General features: G+C 48.6%; 1 protein-coding gene across 2 annotated transcripts in view; it reads right to left on the bottom strand.

The window, feature by feature from the left end:
* Positions 1-2,716: 2,716 nt before the first annotated feature.
* LOC140396153 (PDZ domain-containing RING finger protein 4-like) overlaps positions 2,717-14,490 on the bottom strand; it is a 623,004-nt gene continuing 611,230 nt past the window's right edge. For both annotated transcript variants that reach the window (XM_072484373.1, XM_072484374.1), the window contains one exon: positions 2,717-4,938. In XM_072484373.1, the coding sequence (XP_072340474.1) occupies positions 3,388-4,938 (1,551 nt within the window). In that variant the 3' untranslated portion in view covers positions 2,717-3,387. The remainder of the gene's footprint in view (positions 4,939-14,490) is intronic.

Here is a 14,490-nt window from a genome sequence, read left to right as displayed (position 1 = left end):
AGGTGTAGTAAAAATAGAGCAGTGATATTCAGTGGTCGCAAGCTTCCCGCTTGATGGCCAGTCTCCCAGGAGTGAAACACCAATGTGTAAATGTCTTTCAACTGGCCATTAGTTTACCTAATGTAGTCCTGCTCAATCTATATTAAAACATTTATGAGTATATGGTGCTTTATGCCCTACCATGTCCAATATTGATAATATTGATTAGTAAAACTAGGATGCAAAAATGCCATTTGTCCTTGTTTAAATTCAGCAAGCTCTCATTCTCTCCGAGATTGTAATGGTAATATCTTTGCTCACTCCACAGCTGGATTCTCTCCCACCCCCATAACGCTCACTGTAGCAATAAATCATTTTGATGGAAAGGCATTAATAAGTATTTCCTGTACAATGCTTTCCACTGTGCCCATTAAAAAAAGGAATGACCAGTCTGATGCCCCTTTGCTTAAACTCTAATTAAAGAGTTGGTGTGGTTCCGAGACGAGAACGAAATATTCTTGGATGACCCAACGGAATACAGTTTGCTGCAAGGTGGTTTGTGAATTGAACCTGGTCCTTTACGATGGTTTGTGGTGAGCACTGATTCGCATTTTGAAATAAGAGGACATTCTATCGGTGGACCTGCAAACATTTCCCATCAATCTCTTCCCCCTCTCTCTCCCCCATCGCCTTTCTCCATCACGCTCCCCTCTCTCCCTGCCCCCCCCTTCTCCTCCCCTTTCCTCTATCTCCCTCCCCTCTCCCATGGTGGCACAGTGGTTAGCACTGCTGCCTCAGAGCTCCGAGTACCCGAGTTCAATTCCGGCCTTGGATGACTGTGCGGAGTTTGCACATTCTGCCCGGGTCTGCGTGGGTTTCCTCCGGCTGCTCTGGTTTCCTCCCACAGTCCAAAGATGTGCAGGTTAGGTGGACTAGCCATGCTAAATTGCCCCTTAGTGTCCAAAAAAGGTTAGGTGGGGTTACTGGGATAGGGTGGAGGAGTGGGCTTAAGAAGGGTGCTCTTTCCAAGGGCCGGTGCAGACTCGATGGGCCGAATGGCCTCCTTCTGCACTGTAAATTCCATGTCCCTCCCATTTCCCCACGCCCCCATCTCCCAACCCATGCCCTCCTCTCCTTCCCCGATCCACCCCCCCCACCCTCCCTCAGCGACTGAAATGCTAGGAGAAGCTGAGAAAAGCAATGTGAAGCACAGTAATGATCATTGATGGGCTGTTCTCCCGTGAAGGGAGGTCAACCTACATCCTGACCTCATTTAGGCTGATCAATAGCATTGCCCAGCAGGAATCGCTGCTAGCTGGGAGGATGAGTTAGGGAACATCAAGCCAGTTTTGGTCTCCTGTCTGCTGACCCCAGCAATGTGCATCTTAAATAGAAAACTAATTGAATTCATTAAACCAACATGTAATATAATGAAGCAACTTAGTTATTTGCATTAAACAGAATGGACCACAGTTTATTTCTCCAATCGTGCTGAAATGCACACCAGCTAAAATCTATAAAACCTAATATTAAACTAAGCCAATCGGGTACCTGCATAGCATATCCCAAAAGATTAAGTTGGAGCTTTAATCTAACACCAGGATGTTAATACCAACCCTCTGCAACTAACATTAGACCCATGACAAAGCACACAGTTTGAACAGGAGGCAAGGAAGTTATGCTAAGCCTCGATAAAGCACAACAGCGCCTATAATTCCTCAGGAAACTAAGGAATTTCAACATTGACTCTGACCAACTTTTACAGGTGCACCATAGAAAGCATCCTATCTGGCTGTATCACACCTGATATGGCAACTGCTCGGCCCCAAATCGCAAGAAACTACAGAGAGTCGTCCCATCCATTGACTCCCCTTTGGGTCTATACCTCCTGCTGCCTTGGGGAAGCGGGCAGCATAATCAAAGACCCACTTCCACCTGGCTTACTCACTCTTCCAACTTCTTCCATCAGGCAGGAGATTCAAAAGACTGAGTACACGCACTAACAGATTCAAAAGCACAGCCAAGATTATCAGTTCTTCACCAAGGGATCCTTAAAATTGCTCAGATGAATGCCGCAAGGCTTCCACTTGTCACGTGCCTTCTCTCAACTCAAATCAAGAGGCAAATCTACCCTTGTAGCATGCTCCAAAGGCAGCTGCTCAAACATTACTCGTAAGGATGCTAAAGACAATTGCTTCGATCCATTTCCAAATGCTCCGAGCTAGTGTGCTAGGATTGCATCCCACCAGATGCTCAGACGTTTCTTGCATTGCAATCCGCCGTTGTCATCTGCACTTGGCCACAAATGGTTCCACTTGAAGAAACACGCTGCCGTGCCTGCCAGCAACCACTTTGTTAGAGATTAGATTTGCGGAGCTTGTTTCTGAGCTGGCCCAGTCAAAACACCTGACCTTCAGGATGGGTGGCTTGCTTCCATGTGCGATGATAATGCATTTCCTGCCCCGCTTAAAATATCTATTGTACACACTGGCTTCATTCTAACATCACAGAATATGGGGTTGACTGGTAATTAAAACCCACCTCACAGAGATTAGCAAAGATGCCTCTGGAAAACTCAGTTGCTAAAAATGTAATAGAACTACTATTGATTGTAGACTGTGGTCTTTAAAGTAACAGTTCTCCTGAGGCCAGTTAAGCCTGTTCAACGTCAACAGAAAGATATTTGATAATGAGTGCAGGAAAAGATTTTACAATAATATTTACTCCGCAATCTGCGTTTCTTCAAATATAAGCAATAATTTATTTTTTTTCATCTTCACAATAACCACATATTTAGCTGACTAGTGCATCGATTCCACTAGAGTATGACGAGTCACTCATCCAGCTACACTTTACTTGGACAATACACTTTTAATTTACAGTCTAATTATACAATACATGGCTGAACAAATGTGAAAGTTAAATGCTTGGATGTTAATAGCTTATGCTCCATTTGGCAGCAGAGAAAGTAAAGTTATGTAAAAGCTAGCACCGCAATGCATGTGGGCAAGTATGCAAAGCTATCTGGATTTGGCATTATAATTATAGTTTTAATAACATAAACATACATTACAAAAGAAACCGGTGTAATGATTAATGGACTTGCAATAAAGTCAGATTCTTAAGTTACAGGAACATAGTGTCATGTGAAATTATGGTTCCTTTTTGTTTTACAAATAACAGGATTGAAGATCATGGTTTGGACGGTGGGCAGTTGTCACCTACAGACAATGAATCATACCACAAATTGTAAAAGTGATGGGCAACTGCTTATAAAAACCATCATTAGATTAGAAGCAGTTCTCAGATAGAAAAAAAGTGACATGCCACATTTAACGAGGCAATTTGTATTCTACCTCAAATCGGTAGTGTCCTTATATATATATAAAATTTAAAAAAAGGTCCCTTTCACACAGTAGTAACCGACAGGAAGGAATTGTAGATTCTTGTGCCATCCGGAGACTTGGCACCATGTGTCATGAGTTCTTGGATGGTCATCCAGTTGTCAAAGATTTTCTTGTTGCGCTTCCTCATCATTTTCCTATGGCTCAGTTCGATAATGTTCACCTCCTTCCTGCCCTCGCCACCGCTCTGGGGGCTCTCCCGCAGGCACTCCAGGCGGCTGCGCATCATCAGCTCCCGGCGCCTCCGCTGCTCCTTGGCCCGCACCACATGCTGCTTCCGCTCCTCCTTGCTCCAATATCGGCCCGTCTTCATCTCGCTCATGGCGTCATCGTCCGTGGTCATGCCGCAGCGCTCCTCGCGGATCCTCAGGGCACGCTCCTTGAGCAGCCGATCCCGCACCGGCCGCTTGGCGATATAGCGGCTGCCATCGCTGCGGATCTTCACCTTCCACTCCATCTTGGCCTCGGCTGTGCCCTTCTGTGGCTCCTTGCACATGCCGACCAGGCTGAGCTGGCTGTTGGCATACTCGACAGCCGACCTCTGCTGGATGAGGTGCATATAGCTCTGATAGTGGCGGGCGTGCGCGGGTATGTTGACGTGCCGGTACCGGGAGCTGTGATAGGGGGACAGGTAGGGGATGTGCTGCCCTCCACCTCCGCCTTCTCTCTCCTGCTCTCCTGACTTGCTGCTGCCCTCCGTCACATTCTCTGTCTCTTCCCCCGGCACAGCCGTCTCCGGGGTCTCCGAGGAGCTGCTGCTCACGGCGGGGCTGTCCTCCCGGCTGGCCGGCCTAGCCGAAGCCTGGGCCACTTCCATGGAGCTCCGCAGGTTCTTCTGGTTGGCGAGGCTGACCATCCGTTGGAGCGAGTTGTCTGGTGACCTGTCTACAGTCAGCGGCGTGCTGCGGCAGCTCTCCGCCGTGTTGTAGGCACTGGAACTGTCTTTGTCCGACTTCTCAGGGTGCTCCATGATGTCGGCCAGCTTTCCCCTTTGGGTGTCCATGCTGGTGTTGTAGTTCCTGAAGCCACTGCCATGGATTGACCACACATCTCCATAATCCTCCCTTACTGTCTGCAGCTGATGTGCCTGCATGATATTTTGACACTCCAGTTCAATGTTTCTCAGTTCTTCATTGAGCATCTCCAGCTCCCGATCCACCACCTCCTGCTGCCTCCTGCCACATTCTATTGTGCTTGTGGAATAGTAAAGGTCAAACTGGCTTCGGTTGCTCATCTTGCACTTCAGCTCCAGAAGCTCCTTGAACCTCTCACATTCTTCATCCTGCGTCCCCACAAAATCCGAGTCATTATATTCCCCAGATACAAAGCTCTCATTGCACTGAAGTTCGCTGCTGCCCAGAGTGTCCTGGCTGTAGCCCAAGTCCTGCTGACTTTGTAGTGAGGCGCTGGTCTGCTCCTCTCCCAGTATCTCCTGCTCTGAACTCTCGTCGTTCCTCAAACTCTCGTCTGTGCGGCCTAGCCCACTGTCCTTCTCATGGTTATTCGAAGAGGTGGTGGCAGTGTCTGTTGTTCCACCATCTTCTTCATGTTTTTTCTGCATTGATTTAAAAAGAATACACTTAGATGCAGTAAGTAAATGACCAGTTGCTTTGAACAGTACTTGCCGCTCTAGAACACCCCTTTGTTCATAACATTGCAAACCATTCCTAACAAAAAAAATCAACACTGTGCAAAAGAAAAAAAGTATGAGGAGGAGTAATCAACAGCATTGAACAAGGAATTTGGTTTTAAGGAGATTTCTAAAGGAAGATGGAAAATATTGGGATAAATGCTTGCTAGGTGGGGCAGATTTGCTAGTGCTGCAAGGGAGGGTTTCATAGAACATACAGTGCAGAAGGAGGCCATTCGGCCTATCGAGTCTGCACCGACCCACTTAAGCCCTCACTTCCACCCTATCCCCGTAACCCAATAGCCCCTCCTAACCTTTTTGATCACTAAGAGCAATTTATCATGGCCAATCCTCCTAACCTGAACGTCTTTGGACTGTGGTAGGAAACTGGAGCACCCAGAGGAAACCCACGCAGACACGGGGAGAACGTGCGACTCCGCACGGACAGTGACCTAGCGGGGAATGGAACCTGGGACCCTGGCGCTTTGAAGCCACAGTGCTATCCACTTGTGCTACCATGCTGCCCAGTTAAACTTGATTGGCAGAGGAGTGGGATCCTCAGCAACAGGGGAGCAAATGAAGGGCTGATAGGGAGATGCAGTACTCAGCAATGGCAAGCTGAATAGGCATATAGGCAGGAGTGCAGCAGGGAGCGGGGAAAACATGTTGGATTAAATTGCATCTATTTCAGTGCAAGAGGGCTGACAGGTAAGGCTGATCAACTCAGGGCATGGATAGGCACATGGGACTGAGATATTATAGCCATAACTGAAACATGGCTAAGGATTGGCAGCTTAATGTTCCAGGGTGCAGATGCTTCAGGCGGGACAGAGGTGGAGGAAAGAGAGGGGGGGGGTACATTTTTGATTTGGGGGAGCATCACATCGATAGTCAGAGATTAAATAACCCACGGATCATCCAACGAGGCTTTGTGGGTGGAACTAAGAAATAAGAAGTGGATTGTGACCTTATTGGAGTTCTACTATAAGTCCTCAAATAGTCAACGGGATTTAGAAGAACAGGCAGATTAGAAGACTTGCAGGAATAATAGGGTTGTCATAGTATGGAATTTTAATTTTCCTGACATTAACTGGGACTGCCATAGTGTTAAGGTCTTAGATGGGGTGGAATTTGTTAAGTGTGTTCAGGAAAGTTTCTTCAAGCAGTATGTGGAGAGTCCTATTCGGCAAAGAGCAAAACTTGACTTACTCTTGGAAATAGGGCAGGGCAAGTGACTGAGGTGATGGTGGGGGACCACTTTGGGACCGGTGACCATTGTTCTATTAATTTATGGAAAGGGACAAAACTGGTCCACAGGTGCAAGCTCTAAATTGGGGCAAGGTGAATTTTGATTATGTGGAATGAGTTATTGGAGGAAGTGTTTGAGGCTGGAACATTGACAACATTTAAAAGGCATTTGGATAGGAAAGGTTTAGAGGGATATGCAGGCAAATGGGGTTAGCTTAGATCGTCTTTTTGGTTGGCATGGACCAGTTTGGGCCGAAGGACCTGTCTCCGTGCCGTAGGTTCTTTGATTCTGAGAGCTCCAGCTTTTGGTAGACTTATTAGGTTTGAACATAATCCTTGCACACTGCATTTCCTTGAAGCAGGAACTTCAATTTACAAAGAAGTATTTGCATTCACACAGTGATGTAATATCACAGATACACCGCAATCAAATGCTGAACTAGCCTACTGCACCATTCTTGGATCGGGATGGGAATCCTTTCAACAGAATTCAGGGTGGCACAGTGGTTAGCACTGTTGCCTCACAACACCGGTGTCCCGGGTTCAATTCCGACCTTTGGTGACACTCTGTGTCAAGTTTGCACATTCTCATCGTGTCTGAGAGGGTTTCCTCCAGTTCCCTCCCACAGTCCAAAGGTGTGCAGGTTAGGTGGATTGGCTATGCTAAACTGTGTCTGAATGTTAGGTGGGCCCAGATAGGGTGCTCTTTCAGAGGGCTGGTGCAGACACATCATAATAATAACAATCAATTACTGTCGCAAGTAGGCTTCAATAAAGTTACTGTGAAAAGCCCCTCGTCGCCACATTCCGGCGCCTGTTCGGGGAGGCTGGAATGGGAATTGAACCCACGCTGCTGGTCTTGTTCTGCATTACAAGCCAGCTGTCTTAGCCCACTGTGCTGAACCAGCCCCTGGCCACACAATGGACTGAATGGCCTCCTTCTGCACTGTAGGGATTCTGTGATTCTATTATTTAATTTTTTTTTAAAGTATCTTCATTCAAATTTAACATTTTAACATTGAAAGCACTTAGCAGTTCAAAGTCGCCCTCTCTGAAGTACCATCCTCCTAATCCTTGCCACTTTAATCGCTCACACAAACCACGAGACCAACCTATCCACTCCCATAAAAACGATTGACAAAAAGACCGGTAGGCATTGAAATAAAAATAAAGCACGTGGCAAAATGTTCATCTTAACCGCCTGTGACCAACCTGCCAACGATAGGGGAAGTCTATCCCACCTCAGTAAATCCATGTTGACCCTACCCACCAGACTCGTAAAGTTCAACTTACGGAGCCGAGCCCAGTCCCAAGCCATCTGTACTCCCAGATACCTAAAGTGGGTAGTTGCCACCCAAAATGGATTCTATGAAATTATAACGGTATGGACTACATTAATGACCTGGACTTGGGTGCATAGGTAATGTTTTTCAAGTTTGAAGATAACACAATTTGAATCGTAAATAATTAGGAAGACAGACTTCCGGTTGCGGCGATGACCAGCTAAGCCGCACGTTTCGGCGGCTCCAGCTCGAACGGACCTTCGGGCTCTTTTAAGAGCCCCAACGGGGAATTTTTTCGGGACGAAACCCGGTGTGGGGTGAGACAACAGGGAGCCCCCCCCCAACGAAAAAGAAAAATATCGGCGGCGGCGGCCAGATCGCAAAGAATCCTCGAGGACAGGAGCAGAAGGAAAAAGGAGCAAGATGGCGGCGGAGGGAGCCCAGGCGACATGGGGGCCGGACCAATACGAATTTTTGCGACGGTGTGTGGAGCTGCTTAAGAAGGAGGTGCTGGCCCCGATGCTACAAGCAATTGAGCGGCTTAAGGAGACATAAAAGACCCAGGAGATGGAGCTCCGTGTGGTGGAGCAGAAGGTGACGGACAACGAGGATGAGATCCTGGGCCTGGCGGTCAAAATGCAGACGCACGAGGCGCTCCACAAAAAGTGCATTGAAAGGATTGAAGTCCTAGAAAACAGGTCACGGAGAAAGAACCTTCGGATCCTGGGTCTCCCCGAGGGAGTGGAAGGAGCGGTCGGCGGGTCTTACGTGAGCACGATGCTACGCTCGCTAATGGGAGCTGAGGCCCCCTCGGGCCCCTTGGAAGTGGAAGGGGCCCATCGGGTCCTTGCGAGGAGACCAAAGGCGGGAGAACCACCTAGGGTGACGATCGTGCGATTTCATCGCTTCAATGACAGAGAGGTGGTTCTGAGATGGGCCAAAAAGGTACGAAGTAGTAGATGGGAGAATGCGGTGGTACGGGTGTACCAGGATTGGAGTGCGGAGGTGGCGAGAAGGAGGGCGAGTTTTAATCGAGCCAAGGAGGTGCTACACAAGGTGAAGTTCGGGATGTTGCAGCCGGCGCGACTGTGGGTCACGCACCAGGAGAGGCATCACTACTTCGAAACGGCGGAAGAAGCATGGACCTTCATTAAAAACGAGAAACTGGATCAGAACTGAGGGAGTGATGTTGGAGGGGAAACGACAATGCTGATGCATATAGAGATGTAAATTGGTGAGGGGGGGACACTGAGAAATGTGGGCGCCGGTGGGGGGGAAGAAGAGACATAGGCGGGGGATGGGGAATGGGAGTGGGGCGGCAGAGGGAGCTGCGCCACGAGGGACGGGACGGCTCTGGAGAACACGGGGCTTATTGTTCTTGTTCCCGCGCCAGAAAGATGATGGCGGGAAGATAGGCGCAAGGTAGATGGGAGTTCCCCACACGGGGGGGTCAAGGAGAGAGCGGGAGAAGCCGGGGTCAGTTGAAGTCAGCTGACTTTCGGAAGCAATATGGGGGGAGTAATCAAGGTAGATGGGGATCTAGCGGGGGTGGGGGGGGGGTGGAGGATAACTGGGTTGCTGCTGCAGAGATCATCGAAGAGGAACTGGTAAAAGAAAAGGTGGTCGGGGCGGGAATGCGCCGCCTGGGGAACAGGTGGGTGCGCGGAACCGGGACGTGGGACTGGCCTAGAGAGGGTGATGGCTAGTCGACAGGGGAGGGGGGGCAGGCAGCGAAAGAGGACAGCGGCGAGGGAGATAGGGGGAAATTAGGGATGAAATAGGAGCTATGGTGCGGAGAGCAGGGAAGATAAACGTGGTGTTTAAGGCCTTTTACGAGAGACTATATAGGTCCCAACCCCCGGAGGGAAAAGAGGAGATGCGGCAGTTTTTGGACCAATTAAGGTTCCCGAGGGTGGAGGAGCAGGAGGTGGAAGGCCTGGGGGCGCCGATTGGGGTGGACGAGGTTACCAAGGGGCTGGGGAACATGCAGGCAGGGAAGGCCCCGGGACCAGATGGGTTCCCGGTGGAATTCTACAGAAAATATGTGGACTTGTTGGTCCCGCTGCTGGTAAGGACCTTTAACGAGGCCAGAGAAGGGGGGACCCTACCCCCGACAATGTCGGAGGCAACGATATCGCTAATCTTGAAGCGGGATAAAGATCCGCTGCAGTGCGGGTCCTGTAGGCCTATCTCACTGCTAAATGTGGACGCCAAGTTGCTAGCAAAGGTGCTGGCAATGAGGATAGAGGACTGTGTCCCAGGGGTGGTGCACGAAGACCAGACAGGGTTCTTAAAGGGGAGACAACTAAATGTCAACGTGCGACGGCTATTAGGGGTGATAATGATGCCCCCAGCAGAGGGGGAGGCAGAGATAGTGGCGGCAATGGATGCAGAGAAGGCATTTGATAGGGTGGAGTGGGAGTATCTATGGGAGGTGCTGAGGGGGTTCGGGTTCGGGGACGGGTTTGTCAGCTGGGTTAAACTCCTCTATGGGGCCCCAACGGCAAGTGTGGTCACAGGTCGGCAAAGGTCGGAGTATTTTCGACTACACAGGGGAACAAGACAGGGATGCCCGTTGTCCCCATTACTGTTCGCGCTGGCAATTGAACCACTGGCCATAGTGCTGAGAGACTCCAGAAAATGGAGAGGGGTAATTAGAGGGGGAGAGGAACACCAAGTGTCACTCTACGCGCATGACCTACTGCTGTATGTGACGGACCCAGTGGGGGGGATGACAGAGGTCATGCAGATATTGAGGGAGTTTGGAGATTTCTCGGGATATAGGCTTAACATGGGAAAGAGTGAGCTTTTTGTGATACACCCTGGGGACCAGAGTAGAGGGTTAGATGGCCTACCGCTAAGGAGAGTGGAAAGAAACTTCCGATACCTGGGGATTCAGATAGCCAGGAGCTGGGGAACCTTACACAGACTCAATCTGACACGGCTGGTGGAACAAATGGAAGAGGATTTCAAAAGGTGGGACATGCAGCCGCTGTCACTGGTGGGCAGAGTGCAGGCAACTAAGATGATGGTCCTCCAGAGGTTCCTATTTGTGTTCCAATGTCTCCCTATACTGATCACTAAGGCCTTCTTTAAAAAAATAGATAGGAGCATTACGAGCTTCGTGTGGGCAGGGAAGGCCCAGAGGGTAAGGAGGGGGTTCCTACAACGTAGCAGAGACAGAGGGGGACTGGCGTTGCCGAATTTGGGCGACTACTACTGGGCCGCCAACGTGGTGATGATTCGTAAATGGATGATAGAGGGAGAGGGAGCGGTGTGGAAAAGGTTGGAGATGAAGTCCTGCAAAGGGACGAGTTTAAAAGCGCTAGTGACGGCGCCACTACCGCTCTCCCCAAAAATATTTACCACAAACCCAGTGGTGGCGGCAACATTAAGTATCTGGGGGCAATGGAGGCAACAGAGGGGTGTGCTGGGAGCCTCGGTGTGGTCCCCGATCAGGAACAACCATAGGTTTTCCCCAGGGAGGCTGGACGGAGGATTCCAGAGCTGGCACCGGGTAGGAATCAGGAGAGTGGGAGATTTATTTATAGACGGGACGTTTGCGAGCTTGGGAGCGCTTGATGAAAAGTATGAGCTGCCCCGGGGAAATTTCTTTAGATATATGCAGGTGAGAGCGTTCACGGAACAACTGGTGAGGGAATTTCCGCAGCTCCCGACACAAGGGATCCAGGACAGGGTGCTTTCGGGGGTGTGGGTCGGGGAGGGCAAAGTGTCAGTGATATACCGGGAGATGAGAGAAGAGGGGGAGGAGTTGGTGGGCGAACTGAAGGGAAAATGGGAAGAAGAGCTCGGGGAGGAGATTGAGGAGGGTTTGTGGGCTGATGCCCTAAGCAGGGTAAATTCCTCTTCCTCGTGTGCCAGGCTTAGCCTGATCCAATTTAAGGTGCTGCATAGAGCACACATAACGGGAGCAAGGTTGAGCAGGTTCTTCGGAGTGGAGGACAAGTGTGGGAGGTGCGGGGGAAGCCCGGCGAACCACACACATATGTTTTGGTTGTGTCCAGCACTGGAGGGGTATTGGAGGGGAGTGACGGGAGTGACCTCGAAGGTGGTGAAGGTCCGGGTCAAGCCAGGTTGGGGGTTAGCTATATTTGGAGTAGCGGATGAGCCGGGAGTGCAGGAGGCGAAAGAGGCCGATGTCGTGGCCTTTGCGTCCCTAGTAGCCCGGCGTAGGATTTTACTCATGTGGAAGGAAGCGAAACCCCCCGGACTGGAGGCCTGGATAAACGATATGGCGGGGTTCATAAAACTAGAGCAGATGAAGTTTGCGCTGAGAGGATCGGCTCAAGGGTTCACCAGACGGTGGCGACCGTTCCTCGACTACCTAGCGGAACGTTAGAGGGAAGATAGATGGCCAGCAGCAGCAACCCAGGGGGAGGGGGGGGGGGGGGGTAAATTGTTTGGGTTTTTGGAGGGGGAGAGGGGGCGGGGGGGAGTATTACTTCGTGTTATTTGGTTAGTTTACCATGTTAGTTAAACAATGTTATATTGCAGTTATCATGTTACCTTTTTTTTTTTGATTTGTAAGGGAAAAAATTGTGTTTCAAAACTTTAATAAAATATATATTTTTTAAAAATAAAAAAAATAAAAATTAGGAAGACAGTAGCAGGCTCCAAGAGGACAAAGACAAAAGGAAAGACAAAGGTGAAAGAAGTAGACACATAGCAGATACAATTGTACACAAACAGGTGTGAAGCATGCATTTCAGGTAAAAAAAATGGGAAGAGGTATTTTAAATAAAAGGGCTGCAGCACAAATGGAGGGGTGCTATACAGAAACCTTTGACAGGTGCAAGAGATATAGATAAGAGGGTTAAAAAAACATAAAGGATAATTAGCCGTATGAACACAGGCACAAAACAAGAAAGTTATACCATATAACATAGGAGCAGCATTAGGGTATCGACCCAAATGCCTCTAGATCACAGTTATTCTGGGCACTACAGGATGTGGGTGCAGCAGAGATTTACTAATGATACCAGCGATGAGTGGCTTCACTTAGGTGGTGAGACTAGGGAAATTGAGATTGTTCTCTTGGAGCACTGAAAGTTAAGAGGAGATTTATGAGGGAGTAAGGAAAATATATTTCCATAGCAGAGGGATTAGTAACGGATTTGAAATAATTGCCAAAAGAGCCAGACGTGGGGTGAAGAGATTTATTTTTAAATGCAGCAAGTTATTATAATCTGGAGTGAGGTACCTGAAAGGGTAGTGCGAGCAGGTTCAAGAATAACTTTCAAAGGGGATTGGGTGAATAGTTGAAGGGGAGAATATTGCAGGGCTTTGGCGATAGTGCAGGAGAGTTGGACTTATTGGACAGCTTTATCCAGCAGAATTAACAGGGGATGAATAGCCTCCTTGGATGCTCGAAGATTCTATGATTGATCGCACTCAAACGGTGTAAGATTTGACAATCTTCCTTTCGGTCTTGTGGGATGTGTACGTGAGCGCATGTGTGCGTCACATTTGCTACGATTTATATGTGTGATAACCAGGTCTTTTTGTATAACCTCTAAGTTCCATGTAATCTTCATCTGGAAAATGCTTCATGTTTTAATACCATAGTCAGTGCATTGGCATGTTACACGTCCTTCGTTGATATGGTGGGATAGCGTGTTCATTTCAATTAATAGTATCTTTAACTTTTGTCCTGCAGCTGCCACGGGGCACCTTAAATGTGATCTATGCAGCACCCCCTGGGTTGTTGCACATCAATGCACGTGTGCATCTTAGATGGCACGGTGCACCTGCCACTGTTCAGCAATCTGCTTGGTATGAACGCAGGTCAAGCCTGAATCTTTTGAAGAGCGGGTTGGATGCCAGTCGAATGTTAACAACTCCCTGTTTGAGAATGATCCAGTTGGCACGATCATACTGGCAACCCTCACTGTTGGGTGTTCCTTTCAAGACTACAGGAGACGACTGCTTGGATGCAGATCAAAGGATAATCATACAAGTAAATTGGATTTGAGTGATCAGGGGAGTCGTATCAGTGCTGGGTTTTATTAGGCATTATTTCCAGTTAGAGAGTAAATCCAATGCCAGTTGGAAGTGAGACCATTAGAAACTGCAATGGGAGACCCGAACAGTTATGGGCATCTGTTTTCTGGATTCCTGGTTGATTCTCATTGTGGCAAGGTAAAGCACCAATCAGAGGAACAGGACATTGAGGGGTAGATGGTCAAATCCTGTCAATGTTAGTTGACATCCAGGAGAAAATCAACAACAGATGGTGGCTTGTAATCTGTTGCCTAAAAGGACCATTTTCTCCTCGAGGAGTGCTTCCGTCTGTTAGACATCGAAAAGCTTAATACAAAATCTTGCTCGTGATATGGTGCTAATTCCTGTTTAGAATAGAGTAGAGAACTGGGAAAATGACGTGGAAATATGCAAGTGAGCTCCTTAGCAAAGTGAGCCTGGCTGTCACAATTTTGTTAATAGAAGTGAAGTACAAATTCCAAACACTGATACACTGTCACATTCAAGAATAGCTGTCATTTAAATGGAAATGTCACACTGATGCAGCAAGGATTATTTTTCCGAGCTGGGGTTGAAGTACGTTATTGGTATAGGACCGAGAGACTCTGCTTCGTAGCTAACCTATGGGAAAAGGTGGGGAGGGACAAGGGCTTGAGTGGGATGAGCAGAGCCGGCATAGCCATGACGAGTCAAAAGGCCTCCTTTTGTGTTCATAGAAAAGTTACAGTACAGAAGGGGGCCATTCGGCCCATCTTGCCCATTCCAGCCGGAGGACACCTAGGTGCCCTTTCTAACCCCACCTTCCTGCTCCCGTTCATAGTCCTGTAGCTTAGAGCACTTAAGGTGCAGATCCAGGTGTTGCAACCATTCTATGATTCTATAACCTGGTCTATTGCACAGGTATTTTGTGTCAGTCTTCACAGGGGAAGACACAAATAACATGCCG

This window comes from Scyliorhinus torazame, chromosome 19 (genome assembly GCF_047496885.1).
Source record: "Scyliorhinus torazame isolate Kashiwa2021f chromosome 19, sScyTor2.1, whole genome shotgun sequence".
Lineage (NCBI taxonomy): Eukaryota > Metazoa > Chordata > Chondrichthyes > Carcharhiniformes > Scyliorhinidae > Scyliorhinus > Scyliorhinus torazame.
This window is presented reverse-complemented; position numbering and strand designations above follow the sequence as displayed.